Below are 18,350 nucleotides of genomic sequence, written 5' to 3'. Positions count from 1 at the left end.
TAAGAGTAACAACAGTCTCAAGAAAATCAAGGTTTATCCTTGTTAATATGGAAATGTATTCAGCAAGTTGCTGCAAAATCTAATCAGATCATCAGCTTTACCTGAGGAAACTGTGGTGTAGGTATAAAGTTTCTATCATTAATTGTTCTTGAGTAACTGTGTTTACATGAATGTGCCAGAGAGAGGAGGAAAAACACCACTGTAACAAGATAATGCTACCCATGAGAAAAGCTTACTGTACAAGGAGTTTTATTAGTATACAAGTAGTTCCTGGACATGAGAATTTATAATTAAAACATCATCATTAACTCCACCCCCCTGAAGCTCACAAGAAACAGACATCTGCAGAATCATAATTGCAAGCATCTAACATGAGTAAGTACGCAGCAACATAATGTGAAACCAAATGTCTTTCAGTACCCAATCAGACCATTAGATGGAGATGGAGAGCTACCCAAAGAGTGACCACACTGACTGACTAATCTGGCAACTTGCCATCAAACTCTCCTCAGTACAGAGAGTATGTAGATAGGCTAGGAGAGAGAATTATGCCTACAGATACACCTTAAACACTGTGCACTGTCTGACTGCATTTGATACCATGCTGCTCTGGAAACAGATTGTGTTATCAGTCACAAGGTTTTGATGTCAGCCTGAACACAAGGAAAAAAGGATAATGGTGCATAGCTTTGATCATAAGAAGACTTATTTAATGCTTTCATGACAACAATCTTAGTTTTGATGTCCCTGACGTTTTAACTACAACCCTGTTTTGCTACTCAGAATCTGGTGAAAAAAAGCCTATTTGTCTGGACTGCAGCTGTTTTCTCACCGGCTTTCTTGATTCTCTTGCGTTCTTTGAGCTGGTAAGGTTTGTGGTCATGGGATAGAGGAATGGCATTGCCGTCTTTATCGCAAAGAACTCCGCGTGAGTCTCCGACGTTGGCCACTGTCAATTCCTTATCAGACAGCAGGGCCACCAGACATGTAGTGCCTGAAACAGAGAGGGGAGAGGGGAACAGGAGGGGGCAGGGAAAGATGGAGAAAGAGAGATGGAGCAGGAAGAGGGTAGGGGACAGAGAAGTAAATGAGAATCACAACTGGAGTGCGTTATGTGGATTTCATCCTCTGTGTGTAATTTTCTGCCAATATTTATTGTAATATCGCAAATTTTCTGGAAAATCAATTGAGAAACAATTCATGGATAAAATGACCAGACAAGAATGTCTGTTTTTGGTCAATATAGCAAATCAAATACCTGACAAATCAAGGTAATATTACATGTATGCATTAATCATACAACAAGACTAAGAGTCTATAGCCATGCTTGTGGTTCTGTCAGGCTATACTATGGCTCATAAAGATGATGCTAATATGCTGATATTTAGAAGGTATAATGTTTGCCAAGTTCAACATCTTAGTTTAGCCAGTTAGCATGCTAAGATTTGCTAGTAAGCACTAAATAAAAACGGTACAGCTGCAGCTGACGGGACTGTCATTTTTTTGCAGAGATTTGGTCAGAAACCAATCAATAGGACAATTAAAACTTGGACCAGATGATGTTGCTGGAGAAAAGAAATATCACCATAGTTATTACAATTGATCCTGAGGTGGACATGAATGTTTCTACGAAACTTCATGGCAGTTGATCCAATAGTTGTTGAGACATTTCACTCAAAACATCAAATGTCAATCTCATGCCACTGATGTAAAATTCAGGGGATCCCCAAAGTCAGCACGATTCATCTTCAGGGGACCTCGAATGTCTGCACAAAATTTCAAGCATGTCATCAAATAGCTGTCAAGCTATTTCCATCTAGACCAAAGTGGTGGACCAACTGACAGAGCGACATTAACATCCATAGAGCCACTGTGCTCGCGTGGCCAAAAAAACAAAACAAAAACCCTCACTCATAGCAACCGTTCAAAAGAAACTTAATGTAACATTAGGTATGTTAACATTAAAAACGTATGTAATGGAGAAAAAAATAAAAGCACACTACTAATACACACACTTCCCTCCTGCACTGAAGTGACACATGCTGTGAAGCTGTGTGCAAACAATGCAAAAACTCTTTGAAGCAACTTCTTTTCCTTGTACTGCTCCTTGTACCTCAATGATTTCATTTCTTCTCCTCTTTCCTCTCTTTGTTTAGCTTCCCAGCCAGGCAGAACAGAGTCTGGAATCTGAGGCCTATTGTGTGAGATTCAAAGTCATGTAGAGAAAGAGCAGATCTGCCTGTTTGGCCATCTGCTCACACAGAGCAAAGCTAAGCAAAACTGGAGGGAGAGGAAAAAAAAAAAGAGGAGAGAGTTGGGGAGGGTTGGGGGGTGACTACTGGTCTGGACCACCCGGACAGAGAGTGGGGATGGTACAGGGAGAAAGGCACGTGATGGGACATACAGTAGAGACACTGTCAGGATTTTAGTAGTAAAATGGCCGAGGATGAACATTAAAGCTTTCCTTTAAAGTTCCACATCTTTGTGTGATGTTGATGGACTGAGAGCTCACGTCTCAGGTGTTTGGCATTGTGCAGAACAAAATAAATCTATCTCCCTCATTAAGGGTTCTTCCATTCAGTTCATAGTTACTCTGTCGTAGAGCTGGTACAGTCAGTATGTGGCGAATGAGATGGGAGAGGTTAAAGACAGGCAGCAGCGGATGCAGACGAAATGAAAAGTGAGTACAGGGGGGGTAGAGCGCTTGAAGAGGAGAGATATGAAGAAAGAAAGAGAAAAAGAGATTACTTCTCAGTAGGACAATGATTTTATTATTCCCCTTTATATCTTTGGGTGAGAAAAAAGTGATAAACAGAAAATTCGGAAAAAAACAGAGGGGGGACAGAAACTAAGTATGAGGGAGAGAGCACCAGCTAGAAGCGAGTCTAAGATGAATGAAGTGAACATTGCTGCCACTTAATTGTAAAAGACTTACTAAATCTTTTACACAGTTTGTGAAAAATCTATTTCCATTAGTTTCATCATTGTATGCATCCCTAATCCTGCTGCTTGTGCCTATAGCTGCCGCTGCACTGTGCCATGCTGTCCAGCTAATTATCCTTATCCAGTTCCCATGGCGATAGAGATAATGGACTGAGATGCCTTGCTAGCACACCCTTCCCCAATTAGCCCAGTCATGCCAAGCACACGTTCAGCGTTCCCTATTAAAATGGCACCATGGCCTGAATGCAGCCTCTGCTCATGCTAATTATTGGCTTAGCTTGGCCAGGCACACCTTCGACTCTCCAATGAGATTAACATCTCAGCCACAATTAGTCTCCCACTCCCAATTTGTATCACTGCACTGATTCACTCTCTGAGAGTTAGCAAAGACTGTGTTTGTGCTAATTTAAATTTTCTAATTGTAACTATAATTCTGGAGAGCATATGTGTTCATAGAACACCAGGGTACATCCCATGGATTTACGTTCTTAACAAAGCTGCTTGGCATTTAGGTGAAAAATGTGAAGACAGGACTGCCACCACCTTGTTCACCCTGGCTCATTGTCTGCTTCAAAGCCTTTCTAAAAAAACACTACCTGCCATCCTGTCTAATCTGCCCTCCTTGGACTTCCACTCTTAACATTTATAGCAATACTATATTTAGAATGTGCATCCGTTCGGGCTGCGTCATGAAGTCAACACTCTGAATTTGCATACTATATCACTGTAAAGCTTTAGACAGTCACTGTTTTCCATAACGTAGTTTTCATTCTATTCATTTCTTTCTGTCCTAAATATTTTTCTGCCTTGAGGCGAGCCGCAGCTTTCTGTCAGAGTGAGATTTAGCTTCGGGCTCCAGTGTACATTTGAACCACCCATTCATTTTTCCAGAGTGTTTCTTTCCCTTTAGAATTTTAATGATACAAAATAGGGTTGATGATTGTTTATCATGAAGGATAGTGACATTCAGGGATTTGTATTTGGGAAAAGCATATTATTTGACAGGCCTATGGATCTAAGTATCTCCTCTAATTATGCAAGGTTGTTATGGCAACATTCACAAAGTCTTGTGCGTCAGGAAGAGGTTTGAAATAATACTCAACAAATTTAGCAATGCACTCCAATAACAGTGTATGACTCAAGATGGACAGTTAAAACTAGAATCTTGCAGTTGTATGCGTCAAGCTGCAGGTTAGTGAGGTGAGTTACAACACTGAATAATGGCCAGAAGTGTTTTTGCAGAACATTATGATGTCACAGTGAAGTAAACCATTGAGCACTTGGATATAAAAATTTTTCACTTCATTTTATTACCCTTGACAGTTGTGTTCAATTCTGTCATATTTTTTTTTGTATTAATTTCTTAAATTAAGGAAAAAAATATGTTCTGTGAGGCCACAGCAACCTTGACCTTTGACCCACAAAATAAGTTCATCCTTGAATCCAAGTGAACATTTGTAGCAGATTTGAAGAAATTCCCTCAAGGAGTTCTTTGCTGTCACAAGAATGGGACGGACGAACAACCCCAACACATCATCAATATACATCAGCCTCCGGCCACATCTGTCACAGCACGGAGGCATAAAAAAGGATCAAAAATCAATGGAACAGAACCAGAGATATCGTCACTTTTATTATTATTTGTCAAAATCTGGTGCCCAAATTACCCACACTGCAACTCAACTGCTGACAGTTGTCTGGGTTGTCTTGTCTAGCTCACTTTTCTCCAACTCTACACCCCCAGATTTCTGTCTCTTGTCATACTTGTAGTCTTCAGCTCCAACCAACGCAATTCATCAAACCTGGAGAAGCTCTATCTAGAGCCAAAAAAGATATTTTTTATGTGAAAATATATGAAAAACTTTAATTTCACACATTCAGTTGTACTCTCCAAGAAAAGTAAGTCAGTGGAGTTCCCTTTTAAGATAATCTTCTTTCTCTTCACACAGTGAAGAGTGAGTGCAGAAAAATAAAAAGCTTCATGCCTTACACACTTTAAAACACAAAAACCTTGTTTTTACATCCTGAGGCCAGACAGTTAGAACACTTTTAAACCCAATATCAGACTTGCAAAGATTTGTGCTAGAGAATTCATCACAATGAAAAACTCACAATATTCATGTCTCCACCTCAAGTTACCACAACAATAACTGTCTTATCTCAGATGTCAGAGCCTGTCAAACATGTTTGGTCTGTCAAATGTTTAATCAACATTGCGTTCATATCCAGGGTTCAAATCTTACATTACCTTCAGAGTTTTTGAATTAGATTGTGTCAAATATCTACAGATGAAAACTAATCTTAGCTAGTTTCTAATTTTTGCCTAGAGTTACAGCTAACTAATGAGTTACAGCTAACTAATGTTAACTAGCTGATGCCATTTCATTTCCAATGTTGGCTTGGCATTTCATTACCAACATAAAATGTCATCTAATTTTAGCAAACACTGGTGCGTGGTCACAAGCAGTGAGACAATGGAGGATTAGTTGTTGTAGAGATACATTTTGACATCAATATAGAGTTTATTATTTGATTTTAATCGTGTTTTTGTGGCTGTGGTAGCCTAGTTAGTCTTTTACCTTTTTGATATTAGTTTTTCTTTTTTGTTTTCTTTTTTTTTAAAAAAGGGACACCCCCTTTGTTTTCACTAAGGAACTAAGGAGTTTCATCTGGTTGAATAATAGAACAATACTAAAATCCATGTCAGCTGAAGCCTAAGTAATTATATCAGCAGTGGTGTACATTTAGTACATTTACTCTAAGTACTGTACTTAAGCACAATTTTGTACTTTACTTGTGTATTTCAATTTTATGCTACTTTATACTCCCACTCCTACATTTCAGAGGGAAATATTGTACTTTCTACTCCACTACATTAGTTTGACAGTTCTAGTTAAACATGCGAGATACTGTAAGGAGTATGACACGTGCCTGCACTGTGCTGGGTTCCATTTCGCCCACAGAAAAAGTTGATGCAATGATCTAAACAAAGATTAACATTACTGGAGTCAGAACACAAACATGAAATGGCTCATTGCAATAAAGGAACCACTAAAAATGACATCAACTTTCAGCTAAAATAATAACAACACCAAACAAATGCAAAGCTTAGAAAAGCAAAAACAAAATGACTAGTACTTAAAATGGAGCTCCACTCTGAGGAGAATTAAATGACGAAAGATAAAGCAAACGACTGTGTTTTGAGAACATTTATATTGTCTCCAGCTGTTCAGGAAACAGCCTGAAGAAGATTTTTAACTAGGGAAGAGGCACATTAGTTATCATAGCAATATACTGTATAGTTTTCTTGCAATACAGTATCAATAGTCTGGCACCAGTAATGCAAATGCTTTTTGCTTGATTACCGAGGCAGAAACATTTCCTTCCTTCCAGCGGGTATTTGATTTCTAAAATATTTAGATTTCTGGCAGTTCAACCTTTTTCCAGTTTTACATTGAAATGATGCCATGTGTGTTCATGTTGCTGTGTTTATTAGAAGGGCTCAGTCTCTACACCCTTAAGTTTATAAAACATAAAACACTTTGTAATGCAGCAAATAAACACAGAATACAGTATGTTTCATTCTTGCTTTGTAAAACAAATCTCCTGCATGTTTAGAGGTATAGTTTTCTCTTATGGAAGTCTGATGATGGTGCACAAAATATATCTGGGGAACAAAGTGTTTTCCCCCTTAATATTTCTCCACATATTTCCATGAATTAATCTCTAAAATCTTTAAAATTTCCTACTTAATAAAAAATGATACTTTATGCAAGATGACATAGTTACCAGCCCGGTATAGCGCTGCTTGCAACAGTAACTACTGATTATTGGACTAAAACCCTACTGGACACTTTAGAGTGCTTGTGTGGGTGCAAATGTGCTGAGAGACATGTCACACAGTAGTAGCAGCAGAATAACACATCACATTAAGGAGACTGTTTCATAACAGACTCTGGGCATTCCATCAAAGTCCCATCTCCCTTATCTTTCTTTCAAGCGCTTTTGTTTGCTGATAAACAACGGAGGCATGAACGAACAGGGGGTAAATCTGATAAGCTGTTGTCCTGGGGACTCAGAGCCGAATTGAGAGTGTATCTCTCCAATTTTCCCTCTCTCTTCCTTCCCTGCCAGCTTAATTTAGGCCCCAAATACAACAGAAAGCAGGGAGCTGCGCACCCTAAATGATGCGATTGTTGAATCAGATAAAGGGACAAGAATGCACAACAATCACCTGATCAGCAGCCCCTCCACACCACCACCACCACCACTGAGACACTGACAAGAAAGTCAATTCAATCCCAGACTGTCTAATGCTCAGGACAACACAGAGGCATTTTCGTTGTAATGGAGCTTGACTGTCACTTTATCTATCTCAGTGCCTGTCCTTCTTGCTGTGCTGTCCAAAAACGGATGATTGAAATATAGAGGGATAAGAACAAGATACAAACAGATAGGGAGTGGTAAGAATCTTTGGACCCTGGATGCAACAGGTCACATGGCTTTAGAAGGGAAGGAGGCAGAGGGATCAGGAGGGGAGATTTACTTCACGGCTGTTTTGAGAGCAACATAGATCAGAAAGCTGATGCTTATCTGCAGCTGGGGAAGCAGCAACGAGAGGAGGATAAGGATAAAAGAGGATGAAGTGGTCAAGAGCAGTGTTACGAAAGGTAACACAGTAACTGCAGCATATCAACCTTTTCTGAGAGATAACAATCAGCTGTTGACTCCAGACTTGGCGCTCTAGGTCTGGAGATTTTAATTCTCCTATTTAGCAATCAGTGACCCATCATTCTCACGAGGATGTGAAGCTTTCTCAATGGCCCTTTCATACCACTGACCTCCTCAACAACTGACATGTGAGCCACATATCAGCTGCCTGTGCAGGGTTTCATTTAGGCTACACTCTGTGCAGAAGTAATCTAATTGTAAGATGCATTCCCTTTCCCCTCCTTTCTTTTATAAGGAAAATTGCAGTTTACCTAACTTGCATCTAATTTTTTTGTGGTTTTGGTCAACATTTCTATTAGCTGTGATAACAATCACCTCTAAGCAATTGCTGACATCTGGGTACACTGTGACATTCCTGCAGCAAAGGCCACTGGGGCAAGAAACAGAAGATGTCAGATGATCTGCCAGGTTACAGACAAGCTAACAGTTTATATAGATTATCTAAAACACTTAATTTTAACATTTTTTTAATTAAAGTGGGGCCGCTGGTGGTCTGGTGGGTAGGGTGTCAATGATGAACCATAACATCCCTTGTTCAAATCCAGCCAGTGACTTTTGTTGCATTAATGTCCTCTCTTCTTCACTTCGGCTTTCTACTGTAATATATCTGATGCCCAAAATGCCTGAATGGCCATGAAAATACTTAAAAACAAAAAACTTGTCTTACAAATAAGTTTGGCTTACCTGGGTCTTTGTTTTGATGTTGGTTATCTCAGCATTTAACTTAGTGGGTACAACCCTAAGGATGAAGTTATAACCCAGGTTATATGGAACAAGAATTTTCCTTTAAGGAATGGCATATTGTGTGTCCATTTCTCCCATTTTTACTCTGACTCTAACTGACTGCCCCACAAGAGCAATGATGAATTCTTGAGGTTGCAGGATGTCTCTACAGTGTCATAAATCATCTTATAATCTATATTACAACTCTCTCCCCTACATGTTCAATAAGCCATTATGTTTCTGCCATTCATAATGTCCATTGTTAACATACGGCCTTGGCCTCCTCTAATTACTTATGCTCCTGCATCTTCTCCCTATAGTGTTGAATTAATAGAGGCAGATGAAAAACCACACTGCTGCATCTCTCCCTTACTGTTACTTCAACTGATGTCTATGATGAACCTATGATAAACTTATTTGTCATAATCTTAAAAACAAGGCTGTGATGGAATCTAGAACAAACCCAAACGTGTTTATGAATGAAGCTCATATGTCTCTGCATTGCACTGTATAATTCAGCTGTGGGACTTTGGGGCAAGATTTGTTTCTTTGCCCTCTCTCGTCACCCTGTTTTTGGTTCGTGCAGATCGGCCTTTTTCATCATCCTTTGTATCCGTGCTCTCATTCTCCTCACCCTTTGAATGTACCGCTCTCTGTTTGTCCCTTTCCCTGTCTCTCCTTACCCTTTGTCTCGGCGCTTCTCTTTCATTGCGCTCCCTTTATTTTGCGTGTGGTACAGGGCTCTTGTTCCTCTCTAGTGTATAGCTCTAACCAGCAAAAAGTCCTCCTTCCACACATGCATCCTTCCCTCTGACCCTTCTGCTACCTCTTTCCATCTATCACTCTCCCTCTCACGTCACCCCTCCCTCCTTCTCTCCTTCCCTGCCTCCCTCCAGAGATAATTACTACAAGCCTTGTGAAGATCAGCTTGTATTTAAACAGCTGAATAAGCAAGGCCTGGGGCTGCTGACAGACACTATTCAACAACAGTCAAGTGAAACAGTGGAGTAGAAAATAATAGTTTGCATGCAGCATTTAGGGGACATTTAAAAGTATTGCTACAAACAAAGTAGTGTTTTCTTATTGTGTTTCCACTACTGAGCAACACCAGTGGGTAAAATCCATCTGCATGTGGCCTCCAGTTTTGTGGTCACACACTCAACCTGATATACTGTATGTACACATTTAAATCATTGCTAAATAGTGAACCAGTGTAGCATCTAGACGGACCAAACCAATGCAGGGAATTGCCATACACTTGAATATATAATGTGTATAGTTATGTGTACATCGTTTTACAATTAGGCTGGGATTTTTTCACTCTGATGAGGTATTTAACAAACAAATACACACATACCTGCTTCATTGTAAGTGGCAGACAGCTTGTCTAGAATTTCTCTGTCCAATGTCAGGATCTGCTGCTCCAGGATGGAAGGATAGGAGAGACCACCCTTCTCCTTTTTTTCATCTTTCTCTTTGTCTTTTTCTCTGTCTCGCTCTCTCTCCCGTTCATAGGTCAGTAGCTGCTGGCGGAGAGCCTCGGGCAGGTGGGCCTTGGCAAAGTCAGCAGCAGCCTGATAATGGAGAGCAGAGGGACACAGAGGAAGAATTAGATGCAGGTAAAAATTTGCTGGGTCAAAAATGCTACTAAAGGCATAACCCAACATATTCTGTCACGTTCTCTATGTTGATGACAAGTGTTTCTCCATGTTTTTACACTGACCATGTTCAAGCAGTTGCCTTATTCATATGATGCTGATTTTCTGATATTATTTTCAACATTTTACAGATATTTAAAGAAAACTTCAAAAGTCCTAGTCATTGAGAATGTAGAAATTAAAAAAATTTGGGAAATATAGGCTTATCTTATCTGTTTGCTTTGATAAGTAGGCTATTAATTTAGCTTAGCATAAACACCGGAAGAAAGGGGAGAAAAGCTAGCCTGGCTCTGTCTCAAGGTTAAAAGAATAAATAAATAAATAAATAAATAAGCAAGCCAACAAGCACCTTTAAAGCTCATTAATTAAAATGTTATATCTTGTTTGTTAAATCCATGATAAAATGAGATGTTCTGGTCTTATGGGGAGTGAAGCGCTGGAACTATTTCTTGGCTGGGCCAGTAAGTTGCTTGGCACCAGTAGCAAGAACGTGTTAGCTTATTACCCAAAATGTGCAGCTATTTATACATATTTTTGATACAGAATATTGTAATGTAGTGTCAATTTATAAAAAAAAAAAAAAAAGATATCTTATATATGTGTGCACACATGCACACACACACGCTGTCTTTGGCAAGTGGTCTACACAGCAGGCTACAGTGGCAGTAACCTGCTTGTCCTCTCTGCCTTGCTGAAGCAGATAAATTACAGATAAATGGAGATAAAGAAAGAAAAAGTGCATCGCCAATCAAATGCACACAAGCTCACACTCACACCCCGCTGTGGGATACAGCTGAGCTGGAGAAACTGTACCTTCACCTCTATCCATAGGATAACACCAACCTTCCCTTTTTTCATACATTCCCACTCCTGTTTCAGAGAAAATAATGCCTCCCTCCACTGGCTCAGTGCCAAACAGGCAAGACAAGCCAGTCCAAGGTCATGAAGTTCAGAAAGTTCCAAGTACAAATGTCAGATAATGTTCTGCTGACATGCAACTGATCTGCAGCGTCCCAGATTTATATAGCTCGTGTTTCATACATAGCTTTCACTTGCAGAAAGTCAAACATCTGCAGTAATTAAACAAACTGTGAATTAACAAAAACAAAATAAGCCATTCAAGGCTGCAGGAGAAAAAATGTTTGCAATTTCCTAGTACTGAAAATAATGACTTGAGGCCATAGGACAGGGACTCTTATATGAAGCCCATGTCTCAGGTGCTGTACCTCACTCTCTTTCTCTCGCCATCCATATCTCATTCTGCGCAGGGAAACTGCTTTCAAGGACTCAGATAACCCTGTCTCCCTTGCTTTCTTTCCACATACATAAAAAACAACTCATCTACTCCTCACTTGTTATATCTCATCAGTGTCATAAAAGCTTTCCTCTGCAAGCCCTGTCACTCTTCCCCTATCTTCTCCACTGACACAAAAACACTCCTAATCTTTTTCTTTCCTGGATGTGTAAGGGCCCGTCTTTCTTTCTCTCATTTTCCATTTCCCACACTCTTCTCTCTGCTTCCATGGTGATGTTTAGTCCAAAATCACCAAGGATCTTTTCTACATTCCTTTTCTCACACTCTCCTTTCTATTGTCAGAAGACAATCGCCATGACATACCTTCATCCTGCAGTTACCATGCAGAGAACAGGAGTTATAAACTCAGTTCAAAGGTCATAAATCAAACCGGAAGTCCTTTATCAGCTTGGGTTATACTGTGCAAATTATCAAGCAGTTTAATTGTCTGCCTGCCACTCCTTAACAAATCACAGGGGTCACAAATCCTTTTCCAGCTGCATTACTTCAAGTATTTGACTGCACGTGTACGTACCAATCAGTCTTTGAGACGGTGTGACTACATGCTTGTCTACACTTGAGAACAGCAGACAGCCTTAACAGAAAGGGAACAGGAGGCTAAGTCTTATCTGACCATCTAACCTGCTGGCTAACCAGATTGACACATCAAACACCTGGCTGCAGCATCTGCACCAGCTTAGAGGATGAAAGAAGGAAAGGGCGGATGAGGGAGGGATAGCAGGGATGGACGGGGATGAAGACTGTGGGATAGACAGATGAAGACAAGATGGCAAGGATCAAGGATAGTAATACAGGAGGGAACAAAATGGAGGGTGAGATTAGCGGTTGGCATAAAAGTACAATGGAGGAATGCAGGAAGAGAGTAAATGGGGTATACACGTCTGGCTTTGCTCTATCTGAAAGAGACATACAGAGGGGTCCAAGCAGCAGGGGTCAAAAATTAAGATTCTTAACTACCCAATGCACAGCAACACAGAAAGTAAGAATGTGCTGAAAGTGCAGTGGAGAGGTGAAGATGATGAGCTTATATGGTCAAAGGGAAAAAACTAAACAAAAATGTGTGTCTTGTAAACACTTTTAGATTCAGTATTAGTCATCAGCACAATTGTTTTAACAAAGGTAAGTGTTTTTCCTTCCTCAGAAAGCATTTGAAAATCACATTGTTTACCATGTTTGCTTGCACCAGTCCTCTTCTTTCCTGCCTTTGTTGGTGCACTGCTATGTTTGTTTTGTTTGTATCAACGGCATGGTGTGAAAACAACGGCATGGTGTGAATTGTGTCGGCTGCATGCTCGGATGTGCATGGTCTCGTGCATGGCACAACAAAACACGGACTCGCTCATAAAAACCTTGTTTCATAGCACTAGTGATCAAACACTCAATCTCATATTAAATATATAATTTATTAAAACAATTATTAATTAATGCAGCTTTAAGTCATTAATTATGACCAATACTCCTGCAAATAGTTATTTTTATTCATTATTTATCTATTAATTATTTTTTTAGATTAACCAGTAAGTGGTTCAGTTTATAAAATGTAACAAAATAGTGCGAAAATGCTAAGGTGAAGTCTACAAAGTGCTAGTTTTGTCTGTGTAATATTCCAAAACCCAGAAATATTCAATAAGAAATAATACAAAAGAAATGTGTGAAGCATGAACTTACCAGTGACATTTTTGCTTCATAAATGACCTGAGTTAACTAAATATCCAAATCTCTGGACAAACTAATTGATTTATCAACCAATAATTTCAGAACTTAAAAAAAAAAAATGTTTTTTTGCAGTGGAGAACAGGCGAGTTTGCTCAGAGTGCAATCAGTCATGGCTGTGCAGAGTGTCACATTGGGCTCTCCTTCACACCAGACTTGACTTGCGCAACACAAACACAAAGGTTTGTATTGCACATACAATAAGTACATAAATCCACATAAACAAAAACACAGACTTCCTCGGAAGGGCCACCTACACACTTTTGTCTACCCCGAAACACTCCCTCCTGACTGCTAAATGTGAGCCAATCAGATGCACAGTCCTGCAGAAATAGTCAGGCCTTTTAAACACTTCCATCCATCATATCGCTAGGCCGACAGAAATGAGGAAAGTCATCTGAGTTTTCCTTTAGAATCACCCTGAGGGAGCTTCATAACCGAAGTAGAAAAATCTCTTTCTGCGGTCTTTCTGACAGATCAAGCAGGCAGATGGAGAGAAGAAGAAAAAAGGGAACGGAGGGGGAGAGACTGAGGAGTGCAAGTACCATTCATTAGCATCACTCAAGCACATCATTAAAGAAAGAGAGAGAAAGAGAGACTCCAGTTAAAAGACAGAGCCCGAGATAAGTGACAGAAAACCATCAAAGCAATGAAATACAGAGAAGGCAGATGATACTGGAGGAGAGGGAATCTGGAGGAAAAGCATTTCAAAATATTTCCCTTTGTTGTTTTGATTTCCAATTCACAAGTCTTAAATTACAATCACAAAATCCATCAGTGAAGAGACTGCATTTGCCATTTTACAATCCAAGTAGAATATGCATTCACTGCTTAATGCTACACACTGTACAAAAGATATAATTTGTCTTTACTTTAAAATAACAAACTTGGTAAAATTAAAACAAACAGATTAAATTCATAAGAAAAAGGCAGGAAAGAGAGCAGATGTCCAACATAAACAAATGTGTCCACTGCAGAGGTGTAGTATGCTTCTCCGCAGGATGACGTTGCAGAGCTCAGTCTATCCACAGGGCCGAGGACAGTGTGATCATAGAGCCATAATTTCATTATCTCACACCTGCGCTTTGTATGTGTCAAGGCTATGCCAAGTACAGGTTTTGAGCGGCAGTGTGTGTTTGTGTTAGGTTGGTATGATGTCGTCACTGCATCATAAATAGAGTCCCTCTTATTTGTACTTAAGAGGAATGTGAATGCAGGCAAACAACACTGGGGTTAAGTACACATGAACACACAAGCATGCACGCAATCATCACTTGAAATGTTGAGACTGAAAGATAATTCTTGACCTTGAGAACAGCAAATCTATTTCACGTCAAGGTCCATTCAGCAGCTGTTTCGGAGCTCAGCTTTTAACTCAACAGAGACTAGAAGTGCTGGAAGTGCAAAATGTAAATTCAAACAAGTAATTCCACGTTTTTTTTCTGTCACAATTATGTAATCAGATTCAACTAAGTCTTGAGATCTTATTTTTCGTATATTAAAAGGCAAGAAATCTGTCAACTGAATGTAATCTTTTTACATTCAGTGGTGGGGTCATCTCACTTATGCTACCTGGTTTTAAAATACTAACTTTTAAAATAGGATTTGTGGAACACTTCCATTTGTTTTTGGATAAATCATTCTGAAAACTAAGTATTTCAACGCAATAACTTGCTTCTTGTGCAGAGTGATCCTGTAGCCAGACTGGAAGTGTTTGTGTGGCCTTGAAAACACCCACTTGTGCCCAAACACACAGATTTTAACCAGGGTGCCCAAAACTATTTTGCTCTCCCAGCCATTAAACCCAAAACCACAACAAACACTGTGAACACAGATGGGCTCAGGGATGGAGGGTTGGGGTGGGGCCACAGCACTACTGTGAACTTCAATTCTCCTTCAGCTGCCAACGGAACTCACACAGACATAGGTCTATATACAAACACACATCAGGTTAAGAGATGTTCAGAAATAAACCACTCTGAGCAACATACATATTGAAATACCAGTCATGTCTCAGAGGGTATATGTATTGGCCAACACTGTGCTGCGTGGCTGACAGTGTAAAGAGAACAGAAATGACTTCTGTAAAGTGAATGAGGATTTCAGAAGTGAAAGGCAGGGCTATAAAAGTGGATCAGGGCTGGAAAGTTGAATAGAAGTCCATTAAAAGCGGCAGGAAATGCTTCAGTGCCTTCAGCCTTCAGAGAGAGAGAACGAGAGAGAGAGAGCTCGACATGAAATACTGCCTCTTGGCTAAACAGAGGCAGCCCCAGCTCTTTTCTCTCTCTGACTGTGAAAGAACGAGAGGTGCAAGACCGGTGTGATAAGAACATCTGGTAACCATGGTTACGCCTGCCAAAGCCTCCAACTGGCTGAACATCTGTCCCACCTCAACAGACGTCTCTTTCCAAGTCCTCTCAAACTTGCCTGCCCCCGAGGACAACAGACCACGGGTTGTTGGCTCATTCAGTTTCCAATAAAGCAGATTTTACAGCAAAGGTGACCGTCTAGTGACTCCAAATCTACCACACTAAACACACAGACACACACACGCACACACACAGACAAGTGCACATTCACACTCAGTCACACAAACAGAGACAGATCTTGTGACTCTTTACTCATAAAGTGAAGGGAACTATTACAGAGGTGATTCGCATTCAGGCAGTGAACAGGCTCCCAGCCATCAGTCTGCCTCTCCACTCGCAGTACACAAAACTCTAAGTAAGATCTCACAGTGTGTCCTTCCTGCGACAGCCGGGTCCATTAGAGGAGGTGAAAACTCATATTAAACCTAAACAGTCTATTAGAATGAGGCTGTCTGGTTGATCCATAGCTTCCTATAGCCTAACCTCGTAGTAAGGACACCCCATCAGTGTCTATGGCCTGGACATCGACTCAATAATAGAGTGATGTTTAGTTTGTAGAAGGATGCTCAGCATCATTTCCAAGGCTCTGTGATGCCAGTCCATGATTCATGTAACCACTGAAGTGTACAAGGATTTGAGCTACTTGCATTACAGCCTGTCCAATGCTGGATATTTGCTGATGATACTGATATCAATATTTGATGATTGATTTATGTATCACCAACAAGTGTTTCAGACAAAATGCTGGGCTGGGCTTGTTAATATCTTCTGCTCAGACTCTTTTCAGCTGCAACCCAGGTTGAGATGTTTAAACGCATGTTTCACAAATGCAACAACTGAAATAGTTTTGTTTGTATGGTGTTTGGAAATGGGAGTTATGATTAAAGTTACTGTTAGATCTGTTAGATAGAATGAGTATAACACTATACATTAACATCCCATTAGCTACCTTCAACTCTACAAACAAACCATGACATTTTATAGCTTCATGGCGAACTAGAAAGCTGATTTAGCAATTAAATAACTGCAAGCATACGTTTTACAGTGGCTCGCAGTGACAATGGAGAATGTTTGTGACCACTGCTCATTTTCTCTCTCGTGCTTTCTTTTACCGACTTGGTTACAGCAGGTTTAAGAAGCTAATCATTTAATAGCAACCTAGTTTGAGCATAGTTGAAGACCTTTGTTACATGGTATCTTGTCTCTACAGCACTCCTGCAGCAAATCTTCCTTCATGAAGGTTATAATCTTATAATGTTTTGTTGAAACTGTGTTAAAGAGGTATTCATTCAACTGTATGTTCATTTTGGAGGATGTAGTCTGTGGTGCTGTCGAACTGTACTGCATTATGTTGACGGGTGCTCCGATTATCTTGTCCAACCAATTCAAAGCAATGAAGGTAGTCTAAACAATAGAAACACCGCTTTCCATAACACAAAACAGTTCAACAGCACTTCTGAATATCTTTTAAATGATACATTTCACAAGTAGAAGAGCACCTTACAATGAAATCAATACTTAACACAGCCACAAACTCTCACAACTGTTGGGCAGTGATGATGTGCAACAAATGTGCTGCACACAATAGTTGCAGTGTTTTCAGGTGGACAGACCATGTGATGCTTTTTCTAAATAACCTCAAAGACACCTTTGCATCTCTTTACTTCCATTTTTATGCTACTTATTATCCGACATATACTCAAATGAAGATAAATAATCAGTGACCAATGCTTCAGCTTCTACGTGTGAGTAACACTGTTTACCTTCTATATTCAGCTGGTAACAACAAGAGAACTGCTGCCACTTCTACAGCAAAGGAAAAAAAGATCATTGGAGATGTTGAGTGGAAAGGTACAGAAGCAGTGATGCTCACACTTCTCCAGCCTGGCAGTAAATAACATTCACACTTTCATATTGCTGCCCTTTTTTTTTTTTTTTATTGCACACACATAAACGACAGAACATCACACACATGAAAAGCTGCCACAGTGTAAATATGGCTCCCCTGAAATGAAATGCTAAGCACTACAGCCCTGTAATTTCTAGGGTAATAATCTACGTAGATCTGAGTGCTAAGCAGCAGTATTGCAGAGGCGTGGCCTTGTTCTATGTGCACATGTGTGTGCACGTGCCAATATTCATGCGTATGTGTGTGTGTGTGTGTGTCACAGACAGGTAGACAGAAACAGTTATTACATTTGGCCAAGGAGCTCCACACGTCACGTGCCTCTCTCATACAGCGCAGGGGTGGCTATTAGAATAACTCCAACTGGCATAAATCAGCACAGACCATAAACACCAGAGTGTGGGAAAAGAAAGTGAGGGAAGTAAAAAAAAATGAAATGAGGGGTGAGAGGAAGAGGTGATAAACACATTTTAGATGTGCACTCAGGTGAGAAAAATGAGGGGAATGATAGGAAAAAGGTTTGAGAGAGAAAGTAGAATCACTTCCAACTCAGGTCTGTTTCCAAATGTCTTGGAGGTGTGTGACTGATTAAAAAACACAAACACCCACACATCCTTGTTTTACTATATTTATCAGTACTCATTGTTGACATAATGCATTCCCTAGCCCCAAACCTTAACCATCAAAACTAAATGCCTGACTCCAACCCTTATAGGTAAGTTCCTAACCTAAACTTAATTCTAACCTTAACACTGAAACCAAGTCTTAACCCTCAAACAGCCATTTACACTTGTGGGGTGTCGGACCCTACAAATATAATAAGCTACTGGCCAGTTCTGGGTAGTAAAGCCAGCCCACACACACATACACCTACAAACAGGCCGTGTGTGTGTGTGTGTGTGTGTGTGTGTGTGTGTGTGTGTGTGTGTGTGTGTGTGTGTGTGTGTGTGTGTGTGTGTGTGTGTGTGTGTGTGTGTGTGTGTGTGTGTTTA

The 18,350-nt window shown here is 40.1% G+C and overlaps 1 protein-coding gene across 1 annotated transcript in view; it reads right to left on the bottom strand.

Moving 5' to 3' along the window:
* ppm1lb (protein phosphatase, Mg2+/Mn2+ dependent, 1Lb) overlaps window positions 1-18,350 on the bottom strand; it is a 46,835-nt gene that overhangs the window by 4,124 nt on the left and 24,361 nt on the right. The window contains exons 2-3 of the mRNA XM_056373255.1: window positions 9,755-9,971; window positions 833-994 (exon numbers count right to left, since the gene is read on the bottom strand). Coding sequence (XP_056229230.1) covers window positions 833-994; window positions 9,755-9,971 — 379 coding nt within the window. The remainder of the gene's footprint in view (window positions 1-832; window positions 995-9,754; window positions 9,972-18,350) is intronic.

The sequence above is a fragment of the Seriola aureovittata genome, chromosome 4, assembly GCF_021018895.1.
Source record: "Seriola aureovittata isolate HTS-2021-v1 ecotype China chromosome 4, ASM2101889v1, whole genome shotgun sequence".
Taxonomy (NCBI): Eukaryota; Metazoa; Chordata; class Actinopteri; order Carangiformes; family Carangidae; genus Seriola; species Seriola aureovittata.
The sequence above is the reverse complement of the archived record's forward strand: the minus strand, read 5'-3'. Positions and strand labels throughout refer to the sequence as shown.